At 50.2% G+C, this 16,564-nt stretch overlaps 1 protein-coding gene across 5 annotated transcripts in view; it reads right to left on the reverse strand.

The window, feature by feature from the left end:
* PPP1R12C (protein phosphatase 1 regulatory subunit 12C) overlaps window positions 1-962 on the reverse strand; it is a 32,418-nt gene extending 31,456 nt beyond the window's left edge. For 4 of the 5 annotated variants that reach the window (XM_055370572.2, XM_055370570.2, XM_055370571.2 and 1 more), the window contains exon 1: window positions 554-961. In XM_055370572.2, coding sequence (XP_055226547.1) covers window positions 554-874 — 321 coding nt within the window. In that variant the 5' untranslated portion in view covers window positions 875-961. Of the gene's footprint in view, window positions 1-553 lie in introns of all 5 variants that reach the window. The other variant, XR_008673974.2, reaches the window with a different exon arrangement.
* Between the last annotated feature and the right edge of the window lie 15,602 nt (window positions 963-16,564).

Consider the following 16,564-nt stretch of genomic DNA (forward strand, 5'->3'; position numbering starts at 1 on the left):
GGCAGAGTTCAGGCGGCACAGCAAGGACACTCGGGGGCGAGAGGAGGGCAGCGCAAAATGACAATGGCCAGGGCCAGGCAGATAGACCAGACTGAGCTATGGGAGCTGGCTCAGGTTCAGGAGAGGGCAGGGCAGGGAAGGAGACAAAGTCCAGGGCCGGCTGGAGAGGCTCAACATCGGAAGAGGGGAAGTCGAGGGAGGGATGGTAAGGGGGACTGCAGGGGTCAGCACAGGCTGCCAAAGCCAGGGCCGGTTAAAGCGACTCCAATGCGGAAGAGAGTAGGTCGAAGGGGAATGGTAAGGAGGCCTGGGGCAGAGTGGTCAGCACAGAGTGGCTAAGCCCAGGGCCAGTTGAAGCGGCTCCAATTCGGAAGTGGGGTGGTCGAAGGGGAATGGTAAGGGGGACTGGGACGGGGTGTCAGCATAGGGTGGCAAAGCCCAGGGCCAGGAACGACGGGGCGGATCGAGACTGGCAACGGGGAAGGAGGATGCCCCAGGTGGCGCAGCAGAGGGTGGACCTGGCCCCGGGAGACGCCGGGCGGGGGGCGCTGACCTGGTGCAGGGCGCTGATGCCGTCGGCGTTGGTGGAGTCCAGCACGGCGCGGGCGGGCGGCGGCGCGGCGGGGTCGAGCTCGGCGCCGGGGCCAGGGTCGGCGGCGCGCAGCATCAGACGCGCCTCGTCCAGGTCGCCGCCCGCACAGGCCGCCAGGAACTCGGCGGCGCGCTCGAAGCGGACGGTGCGGGCGCGGCGCTCTCCGGGGCCAGGCTCGGCGCCCGCCCGCGCCCCCCACTGCCGCAGCTGCTCCCGTCGCCGCTCCCGGGCAGCCGCCGCCGCCGCCCCCGGGCCAGCCGCCGGGCCATCCTCTCCGGACATCGCACCGCCCGCCCGCCCAGCGAGCGAGCGAGCGCCGAGCCCCAACCGCCGCCACCACCCGCCCACCCGCCCGCCCGCCCCGGGGGCCGCCGGGAACTGCCGCTGGCGCCCCACCGCCCCAGGGATCTCCCGGTCCCCGCCCGGCGTGCTGACGTCACGGCGCTGCCCCAGGGTGTGCTGGGCAGGTCGCGGGGAGCGCTGGGAAATGGAGTCCATAAACGGAAGTTGCCCCTGGCCACTTCCAGGAGTCGCTGTGCCCCGATGCACACTGGGAAGTCCGCAGCTCCGAGGCGCCCAGTGGAAATCGCCAGATGAGGGCCTCCTCCGGGGAATGCTGGGAAATGGAGTCTACAGGCCGGAGGGGTGCCCCACGGCATACTAGGAAGTGTGTAGCACCGGGTAAAGGGGATGAATAGCAGGCTGCCCCGGGGCAGTTAGGAATTCGACTGGACAGCCGCGTGGGAGGGAGTGCGGGGAGAGGCAGAGTTGTTTTGTTATTGTTGTTTTATTTTGTTTTCTTTGTTTTGAGACGGAGTCTCGCTCTGTCGCCACGCTGGAGTTCAGCGGCGCGATATCGGCTCGCTGCAACCTCCGCTTCCCAGGTTCAAGCAATTCTGCCTCAGTCCCCAGAATAGCTGGGATAACAGGCGCGCGCCACCCCGCCCTGCTAATTTTTATGTTTTTAGTAGAGACGGGATTTCACCATGTTGGCCATGATGGTCTTGATCTCTTGACCTCATGATCCGCCCGCCTCGGCCTGTAATCCTGCTGGGATGACAAGCGTGAGCCACGATGCCTAGCTGGGTTTTATTTATTTTGGGGTTTTTCCTGACCCCTTAACTAGAAATAAGCTCCACGAGAGCGGGATCTTTTGTCTTCTGTGCGCCACTTGTCCTCGGTTCTTAGAACAGAACCTGAGAGAACGTGATCGCAAATATTTTTGGAATGAATGAATGAATGGGTTCACCAGGGCACCATGGGAAACTGAGTCCGCAACCTAGAAGCCATGAAAGACAGTCCACTTCCAAGCTTCCCTGGGTGACCTCGCAGGGCATGCTGGGAAATGAAATTTGCGGTGAAAAGGTCAGGACCACGATCCTAGGGCACGCTGGGAAATGTAGCTCACAGGGCCACACCCGTAAAAGCACAGTGGGGTGCAAGGCAGGGCCCCAAGGCATTTAGGGCTCGGGGCAAGAGAAATCCACACTCCACTCCCTAATGGTAATCCCTGAGCCACACCGAGTAAAGGAACCCAAGACACAGTGTCCACAGGGACAGGGCTCTCAGAGCTTTCACTGGCCCGCGCTTCTGCGCCCACCCGGACCTCCTGGGAACCGCCCAGGCCCTCGCGCGCTCTCAAGGCATGCTGGGATTGGTGGTCCCGGGCAAGGAGTTCCAGCAGGTGGGGGGCGAATCACCTTTCAGCGGGCCCAAGCGATGAGCACACCTTGATCTTCACCTTACGGATCCCGCGCCCAACTCCAGATTGGGAAGGTGGCTGGCACTTTGAGACAGGAAGAGTTCCATAAAAATCATACAGAAAAGGGCCAAAATCGGGACAGAGACTACAGACTGTTTCCCAAGCGCTGTGGGAGTTTCCCACCCACTCTGAAGTCCTTGGGTTTGCGCGGAGACGTAAACTGCGCATCCCACGAGGCCTGTTTCTTTCCCTCTCTCTTTCTCTTTTGTTGTTGTTGTTGTTGCTGCTGCTGTTACGAAAATTTTTGTGGTTTTATTGTATCATGAGGCATTGAAACATCCGGCAACTCAATGTCTAGGCGGTGAGGCAGCCGCTTTCTCTTTCACTTTCTTTGGGTTAAGTAGAGCAACTTGTCAGTAGATTTTTTTTTTTTTTTTTTTTTTTTTTTGAGACGGAGGCTTGCTCTGTCGCCCAGGCTGGAGTGCAGTGGCGCGATGTCGGCTCACTGCAAGCTCTGCCCCCCGGGTTCAAGCGATTCTCCTGCCTCAGCCTCCCGAGTAGCTGGGGTTACAGGCGTGCTCCACCACGCCCAGCTAATTTTTGTTTTTTAGTAGAGACGGGGTTTCACCATGTTGGCCAGGCTGGTCTCGAATTCCTGACCTCGTGATCCGACTGCCTCGGCCTCCCAAAATGCTGGGATTACAGGCGTGAGCCACCGCAACCGGCCAGATTTTTTTTTTTTTTTTTGAAGGACAGCCTTTTGCATTACTTAAGTCTTTCCAAGGCATGCGCTGGTACAACACAAACTTCTCCCATTACGTGCAACGAGTCTAGTGTCCAGACGTCATGCACAACACCTCAGTGGCATCAGCGCACTGCGCCCACTCCCACTGCGACCCTGCTCATTTGTGCATCATATCTGGAGGAGTGGCAATAGTTCTGGAAAGAGGAGGGAAGAGGAGGCAGTGTGAGGGCCCAGTGGAGAGGAGGTCAGCTGAAGTTGTGCAGAGCAAGCCTGCATATCATTGGTGCAAACCCAAGCATCATTGCATCGCTGATGTTTTGTTTGGTTTGGTTTGGTTTGGTTTTTGAGACGGAGTCTCACTGTGTCGCCCAGGCTGGAGTGCAGTGATGTGATCTCGGCTCACTGCAACCTCCGCCTCCCAGGTTCAAGTGATTCTCCTACCTCAGCCTCCCAAGTAGCTGGGATTACAGGCGTGCTCCACGCCTGGCTAATTTTTGTATTTTTAGTAGAGACAAGGTTTCACCATGTTGGCCAGGCTGGTCTCGATCTCCTTACCTCAAGTGATCCACCCGCCTCAGCTTCCCAAAGTGCTGGGATTACAGGCATGAGCCACCACACCCAGCTGATGTTCTTTAATAGGAATATCTGGTGGAACCCCAAGATGGGGTCTTCATCCGCCACGAAGCCTGTTTCTATAGAAAGGGATAGTTCTGGTGGCTCTTAGGTGTGGTCCCTGAACCCCACACTTACCACATACTTACACACCAACCTCCTTCCCCCAGGAAAACAAGAAGTCGGTCTTCAGGGTGTTATCATGTAGCTCTGGTTCTGTATGTATTCTGTGCCTTTATGTATAATTGTGTGTATTTGCAATCATGTCTGTGGCCAGATGTATGTTGTTTATGAGTTTGTGTTTATGGTTTGTTTTTGTTTGTTTGTTTGTTTGTTTTGAGATGGAGTTTCACTCTTGTCATCGCCCAGGCTGGATTGCACTGGCGCAATCAAAAAAGAGTAAAATAACAGAAATCAGAATGGGCTTATAATACTCTTACCCCTCTCCACACAAGACAGAGGAGTCAATTTTATACTTTTGTGGATGTTCTAACTTCACCTGCTTATCTGAACCATCTTTATGGTGCAGACTAATATCTATTTTTCTGCTGTTACAGAAGAAGTGGGAACATTTTCTTCTTATCTTTCTGAGGTTATTTACACCAGTGAGGAGGGCCTGCAGTTCCAAGGTTAAGCACCAACATTCCACCGTTATCATTGAGAGCAAACAGCAGGCCCTAGAAGTGAAAACAAAACCTTTACCACAGAAAGACAAGAGCAAAAGATGATGTTCTTGAGTGGCATATGAAGATGCTCACAGCCAACATCACATGCCTATCAGATATTTTATGTACATCATCTCATCAACTCCAGGAGGCAGAGACTAAGAGACTAGCCCCAGTCACAGAGCTAGAAATTGGCCAAGACAAGGTTCAATCTGAGGACTGTCAAATCCAGAACTGGAATTTCTTCTTTTTTTTTTTGAGATGGAGTCTCGCTCTGTCGCCCAGGCTGGAGTGCAGCGGCATGATCTCAGCTCACTGCAACCTCCACCTCCTGGGTTCAAGCGATTCTCTTGGGACTACAGGTGCACGCCACCACGCCTGGCTAATTCTTGTATTTTTAGTAGAGACGGGGTTTCACCATGTTGGCCAGGATAGTCTCAAACTCCTGACCTCATGATCCGCCCGCCTCGGCCTCCCAAAGTGCTGGGATTACAGGCATGAGCCACTGCACCTGGCCTTAGAAGCCTCAGTTCCTGATGGCAGTTGGGATCTGCCTTTCCTTCCCTGGACTGCCTACCTCTTGTCTTTTAGGTTACATATGAGAAAACAAACCTCCAATTCACCAAAACTATTGTTATTTGGGGAGCTGTCTCTTACTATCAGCCAAACATAACTCCTCAATGACATTGTCAGTTTAGCACTGCCATTATAATGAGGAGGGATCTGGGTCCAGCTGTGGGAACATAAAGAGGCACTGGTGGGATGACCACAGCCAGCCCCTGTTGATTCACCAGGAGACTGCAGATGCACGAGCAAGTCCAGCCAAGATCAGCCAGACAAGAACTCCCAGAGGAGCCCAGCCCAATTTGCCAACTCTCAAACTATAATGTTTTTTTTTTTTTTTTTGAGACGGAGTCTCGCTCTGTCTCCCAGGCTGGAGTGCAGTGGCGTGATCTCCCCTCACTGCAAGCTCCACCTCCTGGGTTCACGCCATTCTCCTGCCTCAGCCTCCCAAGTAGCTGGGACTACAGACTCCTGCCACCATGCCTGGCTAATTTTTTAGTATTTTTAGTAGAGATGGGGTTTCACTGTGTTAGCCAGGATGATCTCGATCTCCTGACCTCATGATCCGCCTGCCTTGGCCTCCCAAAGTGCTGGGATTACAGGTGTGAGCCACCGCGCCCAGCCCTCAAACCATAAGTTAAATAAATGACTGCTGACTCAAGCCACTAATATTTGGGGGTAACTTTTTTCTTTTTTCTTTGCTTTTTTTTTTGAGACCAAGTCCCACTCTGTCTTCCAGGCTGAAATGCAGTGGCATGACCTCGGCTCACTGCAACCTCCATCTCTGAGGTTCAAGTGATTCTCCTGCCTCAGCCTCCTAAGTAACTGGAATTACAGGCACCAGCCACCATGCCTGGCTACTTTTTGTGTGTTTTCAGTAGAAATGGGGTTTCACTATGTTGACCAGGCTGGTCTTGAACTCCTGGCCTCAAGTGATCCACCCGCCTCAGCCTCCCAAAGTGCTGGGATTACAGGCAGGGGTGAGCCACCGCGCCCACCTGGGGTAACTTTTTATGCCACAAAAGCAAACTGATGCAGGCATTCCAAGAGGCCTTTGAGCCTCTTGCAAGTCAAGCTGATTGCAAGACACTCTGCCTTTGATAAAATGTAGCGGACAGAGAAGCAGTGGTTTCAGTGGCAGAGATGACAAATTGTTGCCCAATATTCGTTGTCCCCTTCTTTCTCAACATAATGGAACCTCTGATTTATGCTGGGTTTAGCATAGCCATCTAGAATAATGGTTACATTTCCCAGTGTCAGGCCTCTGAGCCCAAGCTAAGCCATCATATCCCCTGTGGGCCTGCACATATACATGAAGATAGCCTGAAGCAACTGAAGATCCAAAAAAGAAGTGAAAATAGTCTTACCTGATGACATTCTACCATTGTGATTTGTTCCCACCCCACCCTAACTGATACGATATATTCTGCCTGGTCCCTAAGAAGGTACTTTGTAATATTCTCCCTGCCCTTAAGAATGTACTTTGTACGCCCATCCCAAACCTATAAGAACTAATGATAATCCCACCTTTGCTGACTCTGTTTTCGGACTCAGCCCGCCTGCACCCAGGTGAAATAAACAGCCTTTTTGCTCACACAAAGCCTGTTTGGTGGTCTCTTGACACGGATGCGCGTGACATTTGGTGCCGTGACTCAGATCAGGGGACCTCCCTTGGGAGATAAATCCCCTGTCCTCCTGCTCTTTGCGCCGTGAGAAGGATCCACCTATGACCTCGGGTCCTCAGACCAACCAGTCCAAGGAATATATCACCAATTTTAAATTGGGTAAGCGGTCTCTTTTTACTCTCTTCTACAACCTCTCTCACTATCCCTCAATCTCTTTCTCCTTTGAATCTTGGTGCCACCCTTCAGTCTCTCCCTTCTCTTAATTTCAGTTCCTTTCCTTTTCTGGTAGAGACAGAGGAGATGCGTTTTATACGTGAACCCAAAACCCCAGCGCTGGTCACGGACTCAGGAAGACAGTCTTCCCTTGGTGTTTAATCACTGCGGGGATGCCTGCTTGATTATTCACCCACGTTTCAGAGGTGTCTGATCACCGCGGGGACGCTTGCCTTGATCCTTCACCCTTAGTGGCAAGCACCACTTTCCTGGGGGGCAAGCACCCCCCCACCCCTTCTCTCCATGTCTCTGCTCTCTCTTTTCTCTGGGCTTGCCTCCTTCACTATAGGCAACCTTCCACTGTCCATCCCTCCTTCTTCTCCCTTAGCCTGTGTTCTCAAGAACTTAAAACCTCTTCAACTCACACCTGACCTAAAACCTAAACACCTTATTTTCTTCTGCAATGCTGCTTAACCCCAATACAAACTCGACAATGGTTCTAAATAGCCAGAAAACGGCAATTTTGATGTTTCCATCCTACAAGATCCAGATAATTCTTGTCGTAAAATGGGCAAAAGGTCTGAGGTAACTGATATCCAGGAATTCTTTTACACATTGGTCCCTCCCTAGTCTCTGTTACTAATGCGACTTGTCCCAAATCCTCCTTCTTTCCCTCCTGCCTGTCCCCTCAGTCTCAACCCCAAGCATCACTGAGTCTTTTCAATCTTCCTCTTCTACTGACCCATCTGACCTCTCCCCTCCTCCCCAGACTGCTCCTCCTCAGGTCGCTCCCCACCAGGCTGAATCAGGTTCCAATTCTTCCTCAGCCTCCTCTCCCCCACCCTGTAATCCTTCTATCACCTCCTCTCCCCACACCCGGTCCAGCTTACAGTTTCGTTCCATGACTAGCCCTCCGCCACCTGCCCAGCAATTTCCTCTGAAAGAGGTGGCTGGAGCCAAAGGCATAGTCAAGATTAATGCTCCTTTTTCTTTATCCGACCTCTCCCAGATCATTTAGGATTTAGGCTCTTTTTCATCAAATATAAAAACCTAGCCCAGTTCATGGCTCGTTTGGCAGCAACCCTGAGACGCTTTACAGCCCTAGGCCCTGAAGGGTCAGAAGGCCTCTTATTCTCAATATGCATTTTATTACCCAATCTGCTCCTGACATTAAATAAAGCTCCAAAACCCCCACAACAGGACTTAATTAACCTCGCCTTCAAGGTGTACATTAATAGAGTAGAGGCAGCTGCATAGCAACATATTTCTGAGTTGCAATTCCTTGCCTCCATTGTGAGAGAAACCCCAGCCACGTCTCCAGCACACAAGAACTTCAAAATGCCTGAGCCGCAGTGGTCTAGCCTTCCTCCAGGACCTCTTCCATCAGGATCTTGCTTCAAGTGCCAGAAATCTGGCCACTGGGCCAAGGAATGCCTGCAGCCCAGGATTCCTCCTAAGCTGTGTCCCATCTGTGCAGGACCCCACTGGAAACTGGACTGTCCAACTTGTCCGGCAGCCACTCCCAAAGCCCCTGGAACTCCGGCCCAAGGCCCTCTGACTGACTCCTTCCCAGATCTTCTTGGCTTAGCGGCTGAAGACTGACGCTGCCCGATCGCCTTGGAAGCTCCGTAGACCATCACGGATGCCGAGCTTTAGGTAACTCACGGTGGAAGGTAAGTCTGTCCCCTTCTTAATCGATACGGAGGCTACCCACTCCACATTACCTTCTTTTCAAGGGCCTGTTTCCCTTGCCTCCACAACTGTTGTGGGTATTGACAGCCAGGCTTCTAAACCTCTTAAAACCCCCCAACTCTGGTGCCAACTTGGACAACATTCTTTTATGCACTTCTTTTTAGTTATCCCCACCTGCCCAGCTCCCTTATTAGGTCAAGACATTATAACCAAATTATCTGCTTCCCTGATCATTCCTGGGCTACAGCCACACCTCATTGCCACCCTTTTCCCCAGTTCAAAGCCTCCTTCACATCCTCCCCTTGTATCTCCCCACCTTAATCCACAAGTATGGGACACCTCTACTCCCTCCTTGGTGACCGATCATGCACCCCTTACCATCCCATTAAAACCTAATCACCCTTACCCCACTCAACACCAATATCCCATCCCACAGCACGCTTTAAAAAGGTTAGGCCAGGCGAGGTGGCTCACACCTGTAATCCCAGCACTTTGGGAGGCCGAGGCGGGCAGATCACGAGGTCAGGAGATCGAGACCATCCTGGCTAACATGGTGAAACCCTGTCTCTACTGAAAATACAAAAAATCAACCAGGTGTGGTGGCGGGCGCCTGTAGTCCCAGCTACTCGGGAGGCTGAGGCAGGAGAATGGCGTGAACCTGGGAGGCAGAGCTTGCAGTGACCCAAGATTGCGCCACTGCACTCCAGCCTGGGCAACAGAGCAAGACTCCATCTCAAAAAAAAAAAAAAAAGGTTAAAGCCTGTTATCACCCACCTGTTACAACATGGTCTCTTGAAGCCTACAAATTCTCCTTACAACTCCCCTATCCTACCCATCCAAAACCAGACAAGTCTTACAGGTTAGTTCAGGATCTGTGCCTTATCAACCAAATTGTCTTGCCTATCCACCCCATGGTGCCAAACCCATATACTCTCCTATCCTCAATACCTCCCTCCACAACCCGTTATTCTGTTCTAGATAAACCTAGCTGACCCCATAAATCCTAAATCCTTTCCCCACTCCCCTTTCCATTCCTTAAAAAACAGCCCTGGCCGGGCACGGTGGTTCACACCTGTAATCCCAGCACTTTGGGAGGCCAAGGCGGGTGGATTACAAGGTCAGGAGATCAAGACCATCCTGGCTAACATGGTGAAACCCCATCTCTACTAAAAATACAAAAAATTAGCCGGGGGTGGTGGCGGGTGCCTGTAGTCCCAGCTACTCAGGAGGCTAAGGCAGGAGAATGGCGTGAACCTGGGAAGCGGAGCTTGCAGTGAGCCGAGATCACGCCACTGCACTCCAGCCTGGGCAACAGAGTGAGAGACTCTGTCTCAAAAAACAAAACAAAACAAAACAAAAAACAAAAAAAAACAGCCCTAAAAGCTGCTCCCACACTAGCTGTCCCTAACTCATCCCAACCCTTTTCATCACACGCAGCTGAAGTACAGGGCTGTGCTCTCAGAATTCTTACACAAGAGCCAGGACCGCGCCCTATAGCCTTTCTGTCCAAACAACTTGACCTTACTGTTTTAGCCTAGCCCTCATGCCTGTGTGTGGTGGCTGCCACTGCTTTAATACTTTTAGAGGCCCTCAAAATCACAAACTATGCTCAACTCACTCTCTACAGTTCTCATAACTTTCAAAATCTATTTTCTTCTTCACACCTGACGCATATACTTTCTGCTCCCCGGCTCCTTCAGCTGTACTCACTCTTTGTTGAGTCTCCCACAATCACCATTGTTCCTGGCCCGGACTTCAATCTGGCCTCCCACATTATTCTGGATACCACACCTGACCCTCATGACTCTCTCTCTGATCCACCTGACATTCACCCCATTTCCCCATATTTCTTTCTTTCCTGTTCCTCACCCTAATCACACTTGGTTTATTGATGGCAGTTCCACCAGGCCTAATCGCCACTCACCAGCAAAGGCAGGCTATGCTATAGTATCTTCCACATCTATCATTGAGGCTACCGCTCTGCCCCCTCCGCTACCTCTCAGCAAGCCGAACTCATTGCCTTAACTCAGGCCCTCACTCTTGCAAAGGGACTACGCGTCAATATTTATACTGACTCTAAATATGCCTTTCATATTCTGCACCACCATGCGGTTATATGGGCTGAAAGAGGTTTCCTCACTACACAGGGGTCCTCCATCATTAATGCCTCCTTAATAAAAACTCTGCTCAAGGCCACTTTACTTCCAAAGGAAGCTGGAGTCATTTACTGCAAGGGCCATCAAAAGGCATCAGATCCCATTGCTCAGGGCAACGCTTATGCTGATAAGGTAGCTAAAGAAGCAGCTAGCTTTCCAACTTCTGTCCCTTACGGCCAGTTTTTCTCCTTCACATCAGTCACTCCCACCTACTCCCCCACTGAAACTGCCACCTATCAATCTCTTCCCACACAAGGCAAATAGTTTTTAGACCAAGGAAAATATCTCCTTCCAGCCTCACAGGCCCATTCTATTCTGTCGTCATTTCATAGCGTCTTCCATGTAGGTTACAAGCTGCTAGCCCATCTCTTAGAACCTCTCATTTCCTTTCCTTCGTGGAAATCTATCCTCAAGGAAACCACTCCTCAGTGTTCCATCTGCTATTCTACTACCTCTCAGGGATTGCTCAGGCCCCCTCCCCTCCCTACACATCAGGCTCGGGGATTTGCCCCCGCCTAGGACTGGCAAATTGACTTTACTCACATGCCCCGAGTCAGGAAACTAAAATACCTCTTGGTCTGGGTAGACCCTTTCACTGGATGGTTAGAGGCCTTTCCCACAGGGTCTGAGAAGGCCACTGCAGTCATTTCTTCCCTTCTGTCAGACATAATTCCACTGTTTGGCCTTCCCACCTCTATACAGTCTGATAACGGACCAGCCTTTATTAGTCAAATCATCCAAGCTGTCTCTCAGGCTCTCGGTATTTAGTGGCTCCTGGTTTTACCTCAAATCGCCACCCTTAAGTCTCTCTTGAAGTGGATAGAAGATATTCAGTGGCAAGGTACCCTCCAGTACTTTCACCCTGATGAAGTCCTGTTCTTTACTTCTATACTCACTGTTATTCTGGTTCCCATTCTTTTTCTTTTTTTTTTTTTTTTTTTTTTGAGACAGAGTCTTGCTCTGTTGCCCAGGCTGGAGTGCAGTGGCGCGATCTCGGCTCACTGCAAGCTCCGCCTCCTGGGTCCACACCATTCTCCTGCCTCAGCCTCCCAAGTAGCTGGGACAACAGGCACCCGCCACCACGCCCAGCTAATTTTTTGTATTTTTAGTAGAGATGGGGTTTCACTGTGTTAGCCAGGATGGTCTCAATCTCCTGACCTCATGATCCGCCCGCCTTGGCCTCCCAAAGTGCTGGGATTACAGGCGTGAGCCACTGCGCTGGGCCTTGGTTCCCATTCTTATGCCATGCTCTACCTCTGCCCAGCTATCTCCACCACACTATCCATCTCACTCTCTCCTAGCCATTTCTAATCCTTCTTTAACAAACAATTGTTGGCTTTGCATTTCTCTTTCCTCCAAAACCACCAAGGCCTTGACTTACTCACTGCTGAAAAAAAGAGGACTCTGTATATTTTTAAATGAAGAGTGTTGTTTTTACCTAAATCAATCTGGCCTGGTATATGACAACACAAAAAAACTCAAAGATAGAGCCCAAAAACTCACCAGCCAAGCAAGTAATTATGCTGAACCCCCTTGGACACTCTCTAATTGGATGTCCTAGGTCCTCCCAATTCTCAGTCCTTTAATACCTGCTTTCCTTCTTCTCTTATTTGGACCTTGTGTCTTCCGTTTAGTTTCTCAATTTATACAAAACTGCATCCAGGCCATCACCAATAATTCTAGAAGGACAAATGCTCCTTCTAACAACCCCCAATATCACCCCTTACCCCAAAATCTTTCTTCAGTTTAATCTCTCCCACTGTAGGTTCCCATGCTGCCCCTAATCCTGCTCGAAGCAGCCCTGAGAAACATAGCCCATTATCTCTCCATACCACCCCCAAAAATTTTCACTGCCCCAACACTTCACCCCTACTTTGTTTTGTTTTTCTTATTAATGTAAGAAGACAGGAATGTCAGGCCTCTGAGCCCAAGCTAAGCCATCATATCCCCTGTGACCTGCACGTACACATCCAGATGGCCTGAAGCAACTGAAGATCCACAAAAGAAGGGAAAATAGCCTTAACTGATGACATTCCACCATTGTGATTTGTTCCTGCCCCACCCTAACTGATACCATATATTCTGCCCCACCCTTAAGAAGGTACTTTGTAATATTCTCCTCCCCAATCTTAAAAGGTACTTTGTAGTATTCTCTCCACCCCCCCACCCCGCCCTTAAGAATGTACTTTGTAATATTCTCCCCCCACTTAAGAAGGTACTTTGTAATATCTCCCCCCCACTACCCCGCTTAAGAAGGTACTTTGTAGTATTCTGTCCACACCCCGCACCCCCCCCTTAAGAAGGTACTTTGTAATATTCTCCTCCCCCACCCACCACCCCACCCTTAAGAAGATACTTTGTAATATTCTCCCCCCACTCCAGCTTAAGAAGGTACTTTGTAATATTCTCCTCCCCAATCTTAAAAGGTACTTTGTAGTATTCTCTCCACCACCCCACCCTGCCCTTAAGAAGGTACTTTGTAATATTCTCCCCCCACTTAAGAAGGTACTTTGTAATATTCTCCCCGCCCTTGAATGTATTTGTACGCCCATCTCAAACCTATAAGAACTAATGATAATCCCACCATCCTTTGCTGACTCCCTTTTCGGACTCAGCCCACCTGCACCCAGGTGAAATTAACAGCCTTGTTGCTCACACAAAGCCTGTTTGGTGGTCTCTTCACACAGACGCACGGGACACCAGCATCCCTTCCAACTGGGTATGATAATGTAATTAACTTCTGTCAATGAGATTGAGTAGGAGTAAACATGTCTCCTTCCATTTTACTCCTGTCTGCAGTCTGAAACAGAGTGGGAACTATCTTACCCTATGAGCAAAGGCAACCCCCTGGGGAAAGTAGCTACACAGTAGGATGAGCTTGGACCCAGGCAACGTTACAAAACAGAGCCATCATCCCAACTCGGACTTTTACATGTGAAAGAAATCAACTATTGTCAGCCAGGCAAAGTGGCTCACACCTGCAATCCCAGCATTTTGAAAGGCTGAAGTGGGAAGACTGCTTGAGCCCAGGAGGTTGAGGCTGCAGTGAGCTGTGATTGCACCACTGCACTCTAGCCTGGGTGACAGAGTGAGACCCTGTCTCAAAAAAAGAAGGAAGGCCGGGCGCGGTGGCTCACGCCTGTAATCCCAGCACTTTGGGAGGCTGAGGTGGGAGGATCACGACGTCAGGAGATCAAGACCATCCTGGCCAACATGGTGAAACCCCGTCTCTACTAAAAATACAAAAAAAAAAAAAATTAGCTGCGTGTAGTGGCACGGGCCTGTAATCCCAGGTACTTGGGAGGCTGAGGCAGGAGAATCGCTTGAACCAGGGAGTGGGAGCTTGCAGTGAGCTGAGATTGCTCCACTGCACTCCAACCTGGTGACAGAGCGAGACTCCACCTCAAAAAAAAAAAAAGAAAAAGAAATTAAAACAAAAAAAGAAAGAAAGAAAAAGAAAACCAACTGTTGTGTTGGTCAATTTGGGCTGCTGTAACAGAACACCGTAGACCTGGTCATTTACAAACAATACAAATGTATTGCTCACAGGTCTGTAGGCTGGAAAGACCAGGATCAGGGCGCCAGAAGACTCAGTGTGGAGGGAGGGCCTGCTCTCTGCTTCACAGATGGTGCCTTCTTGCTGTGTCCTCACACAGCCAAAGGGGCCAGGGGCTCTCCCTCAAGCCTCTTTTATAATGACATTAACCCCATTTGTGAGGGCTCTGCCTTCATGACCTAGTCACCTCCTAAAGTCCCATGGAATACTATTGCATTCGTGATCAGGTTTCAACATGTAAATTTTGGGGGGATACATACATTCAAAGCATAGCAACTGTCTGGTTATTTGGGATTTAGGGCCCAGTGGTCAGACTCACATGGTCACTAATAGACATCCCAAATGGAAAGTCAGAAAGGCAGAACAGCAAACAATACTTATTGTCACTGAGCTGACTCTCCCATACGAAACTTCACATGTCACTTTTTAAATTTACTTTTGCATTTTGTGTGTGTGTGTGTGTGTGTGTGTGTGTGTTTGATGGAGTCTTGCTCTGTCGCCCAGGCTGGAGTGCAGTGGTGTGATCTTGGCTCACTGCAACCTCCCCAGTTCAAGGCGATTCTCCTGCCTCAGCCTCCCGAGTAGCTGGGATTACAGCCACCACTATGCCCAGCTAATCTTTTTTTCTTTTTTTTTTTTGTAATTTAGTAGAGATAGGGTTTCCTTGAGTTGGCCAGGCTGGTCACAAACTCCTGACCTCAAGAGATCCTCCCGCCTCCAGCTTGCAGTGAGCTGAGATCGCGCCACTGCACTCCAGCCTGGGTGACAGAACGAGATTCTGTCTAAAAAAAAAAAAAAAGAGATCCTCCCGCCTCTGCCTCCCAAAGTTCTGGGATTACAAGCAGGAGTCACCTCGCTTGGCCTGCTTTTGAATTTCTTAATTTGGATATGCTTAACATATCATAAGATGTACCATCTAAAGTACAATTCAGAGTTTTTCAGTATATTCACACGTTGTGCAACCATCACCACTATCTAATTCCAGAACATGTTCATCATGGAGAAAGAAACGCCATTCTCTTAGCCGTCATCTCTACCCACCGTCCCCCAGCCCCTCAAAAACACGAACCTCCTTCCTACTTCTGTGGATTTGCCTATTCTAGAAAATTCATATAAGTGGAATCATATAATATGTGATCTTTGATGTCTGGTTCCTTTCGCTTAGTATGTTTTGTCTGGTTCCTTTCGCTTAGTATGTTTTCAAGGTTTGTGCGTGTCACACATCAGCACTTCATTCCTTTCCATGGCTAAACAACATTCCACTGTGTGGATGAACCAACGTATGTTTATCCGTTCATCAGTTAATGAGCATTTGAGTTGCTTCTGCCTTTTGGCTATTATGAAAAACTAGCGGTGGGCCAGGTGCGGTGGCTCACGGCTGTAATCCCAGCACTTTGGGAGGCTGAGGCAGGCGGATCACTTGAGGTCAGGAGTTCGAGACCAGCCTGGCCAACATGGTAAAATCCCGTCTCTACTAAAAACACGAAAATTAGCTGGTGTGGTGGCAGGCGCCTGTAGTCCCAGCTACTCGGGAGGCTGAGGCAGAATTGCTTGAACCCGGGAGGTGGAGGTTGTGGTGAGCCGAGATCTTGCCATTGCCCTCCAGCCTGGGTGACAGAGTGAGACTCTGTCTCAAAAAAAAAAAAAAAAAAAAAAAAAAAAAGCTGGGCATGGTGGCTCACACCTGTAATCCCACCACTTTGGGAGGCTGAGGCGGGAGGATCAACTGAGGTCAGGAGTCTGAGACCAGCCTGACCAATATGGTGAAACCCTGTCTCTACTAAAAATACAAAAATTAGCCAGGCATGGTGGTGGGCACCTGTAGTCCCAGCTGCTTGGGAGGCTGAGACAGGAAAATTGCTTGAACCCCGGAGGTGGAGGTTGCGGTGAGCCGAGATCATGCCACTGCACTCCAGGCTGGGTGACAGAGCAAGACTCCAACTCAAAAAAAAAAAAAAAAAAAAAGATGCTGCGGCCGGTGCAGTGATTCACACCTAAAATCCCAACACTTTCAGAGGCTGTTGTGGGAGGATCACTTGAGCCCAGGAATTCAGGGCTGCAGTGAGCCGTGATCACGCCACTGCCCTGCAGCCTGGGCGACAGAGCAAGACCCTGTCTCTAAAAATTAAAAATAAAAATGCTACTATGAACATTCATGTAGAAGCTTTTGTGTGGACAAAGGTTCTTGGTTCTCTTGGATATACATCCAGGAGGGGAACTGCTGAGTCCTGCGGAAATGCTTTCACTTGTTGAGGAACCGCCAGGCTGCTTGCAAAGCTGTTGCATTTTCCATTCCCACCAGCAGTGTGTGAAGGTTCAGCCTGCCATACTTTAATGATTATTGGTGACACTCTTTCAAGTAACTTGTTGGTAATAAGAAGTCAATTAACCAGGAGAGACCAGCTGCATGTCAACCATAATAACATCAGAGAACGCAGCAGG

The sequence above is a fragment of the Gorilla gorilla genome, chromosome 20, assembly GCF_029281585.2.
Source record: "Gorilla gorilla gorilla isolate KB3781 chromosome 20, NHGRI_mGorGor1-v2.1_pri, whole genome shotgun sequence".
In the NCBI taxonomy this organism is placed as follows: domain Eukaryota; kingdom Metazoa; phylum Chordata; class Mammalia; order Primates; family Hominidae; genus Gorilla; species Gorilla gorilla.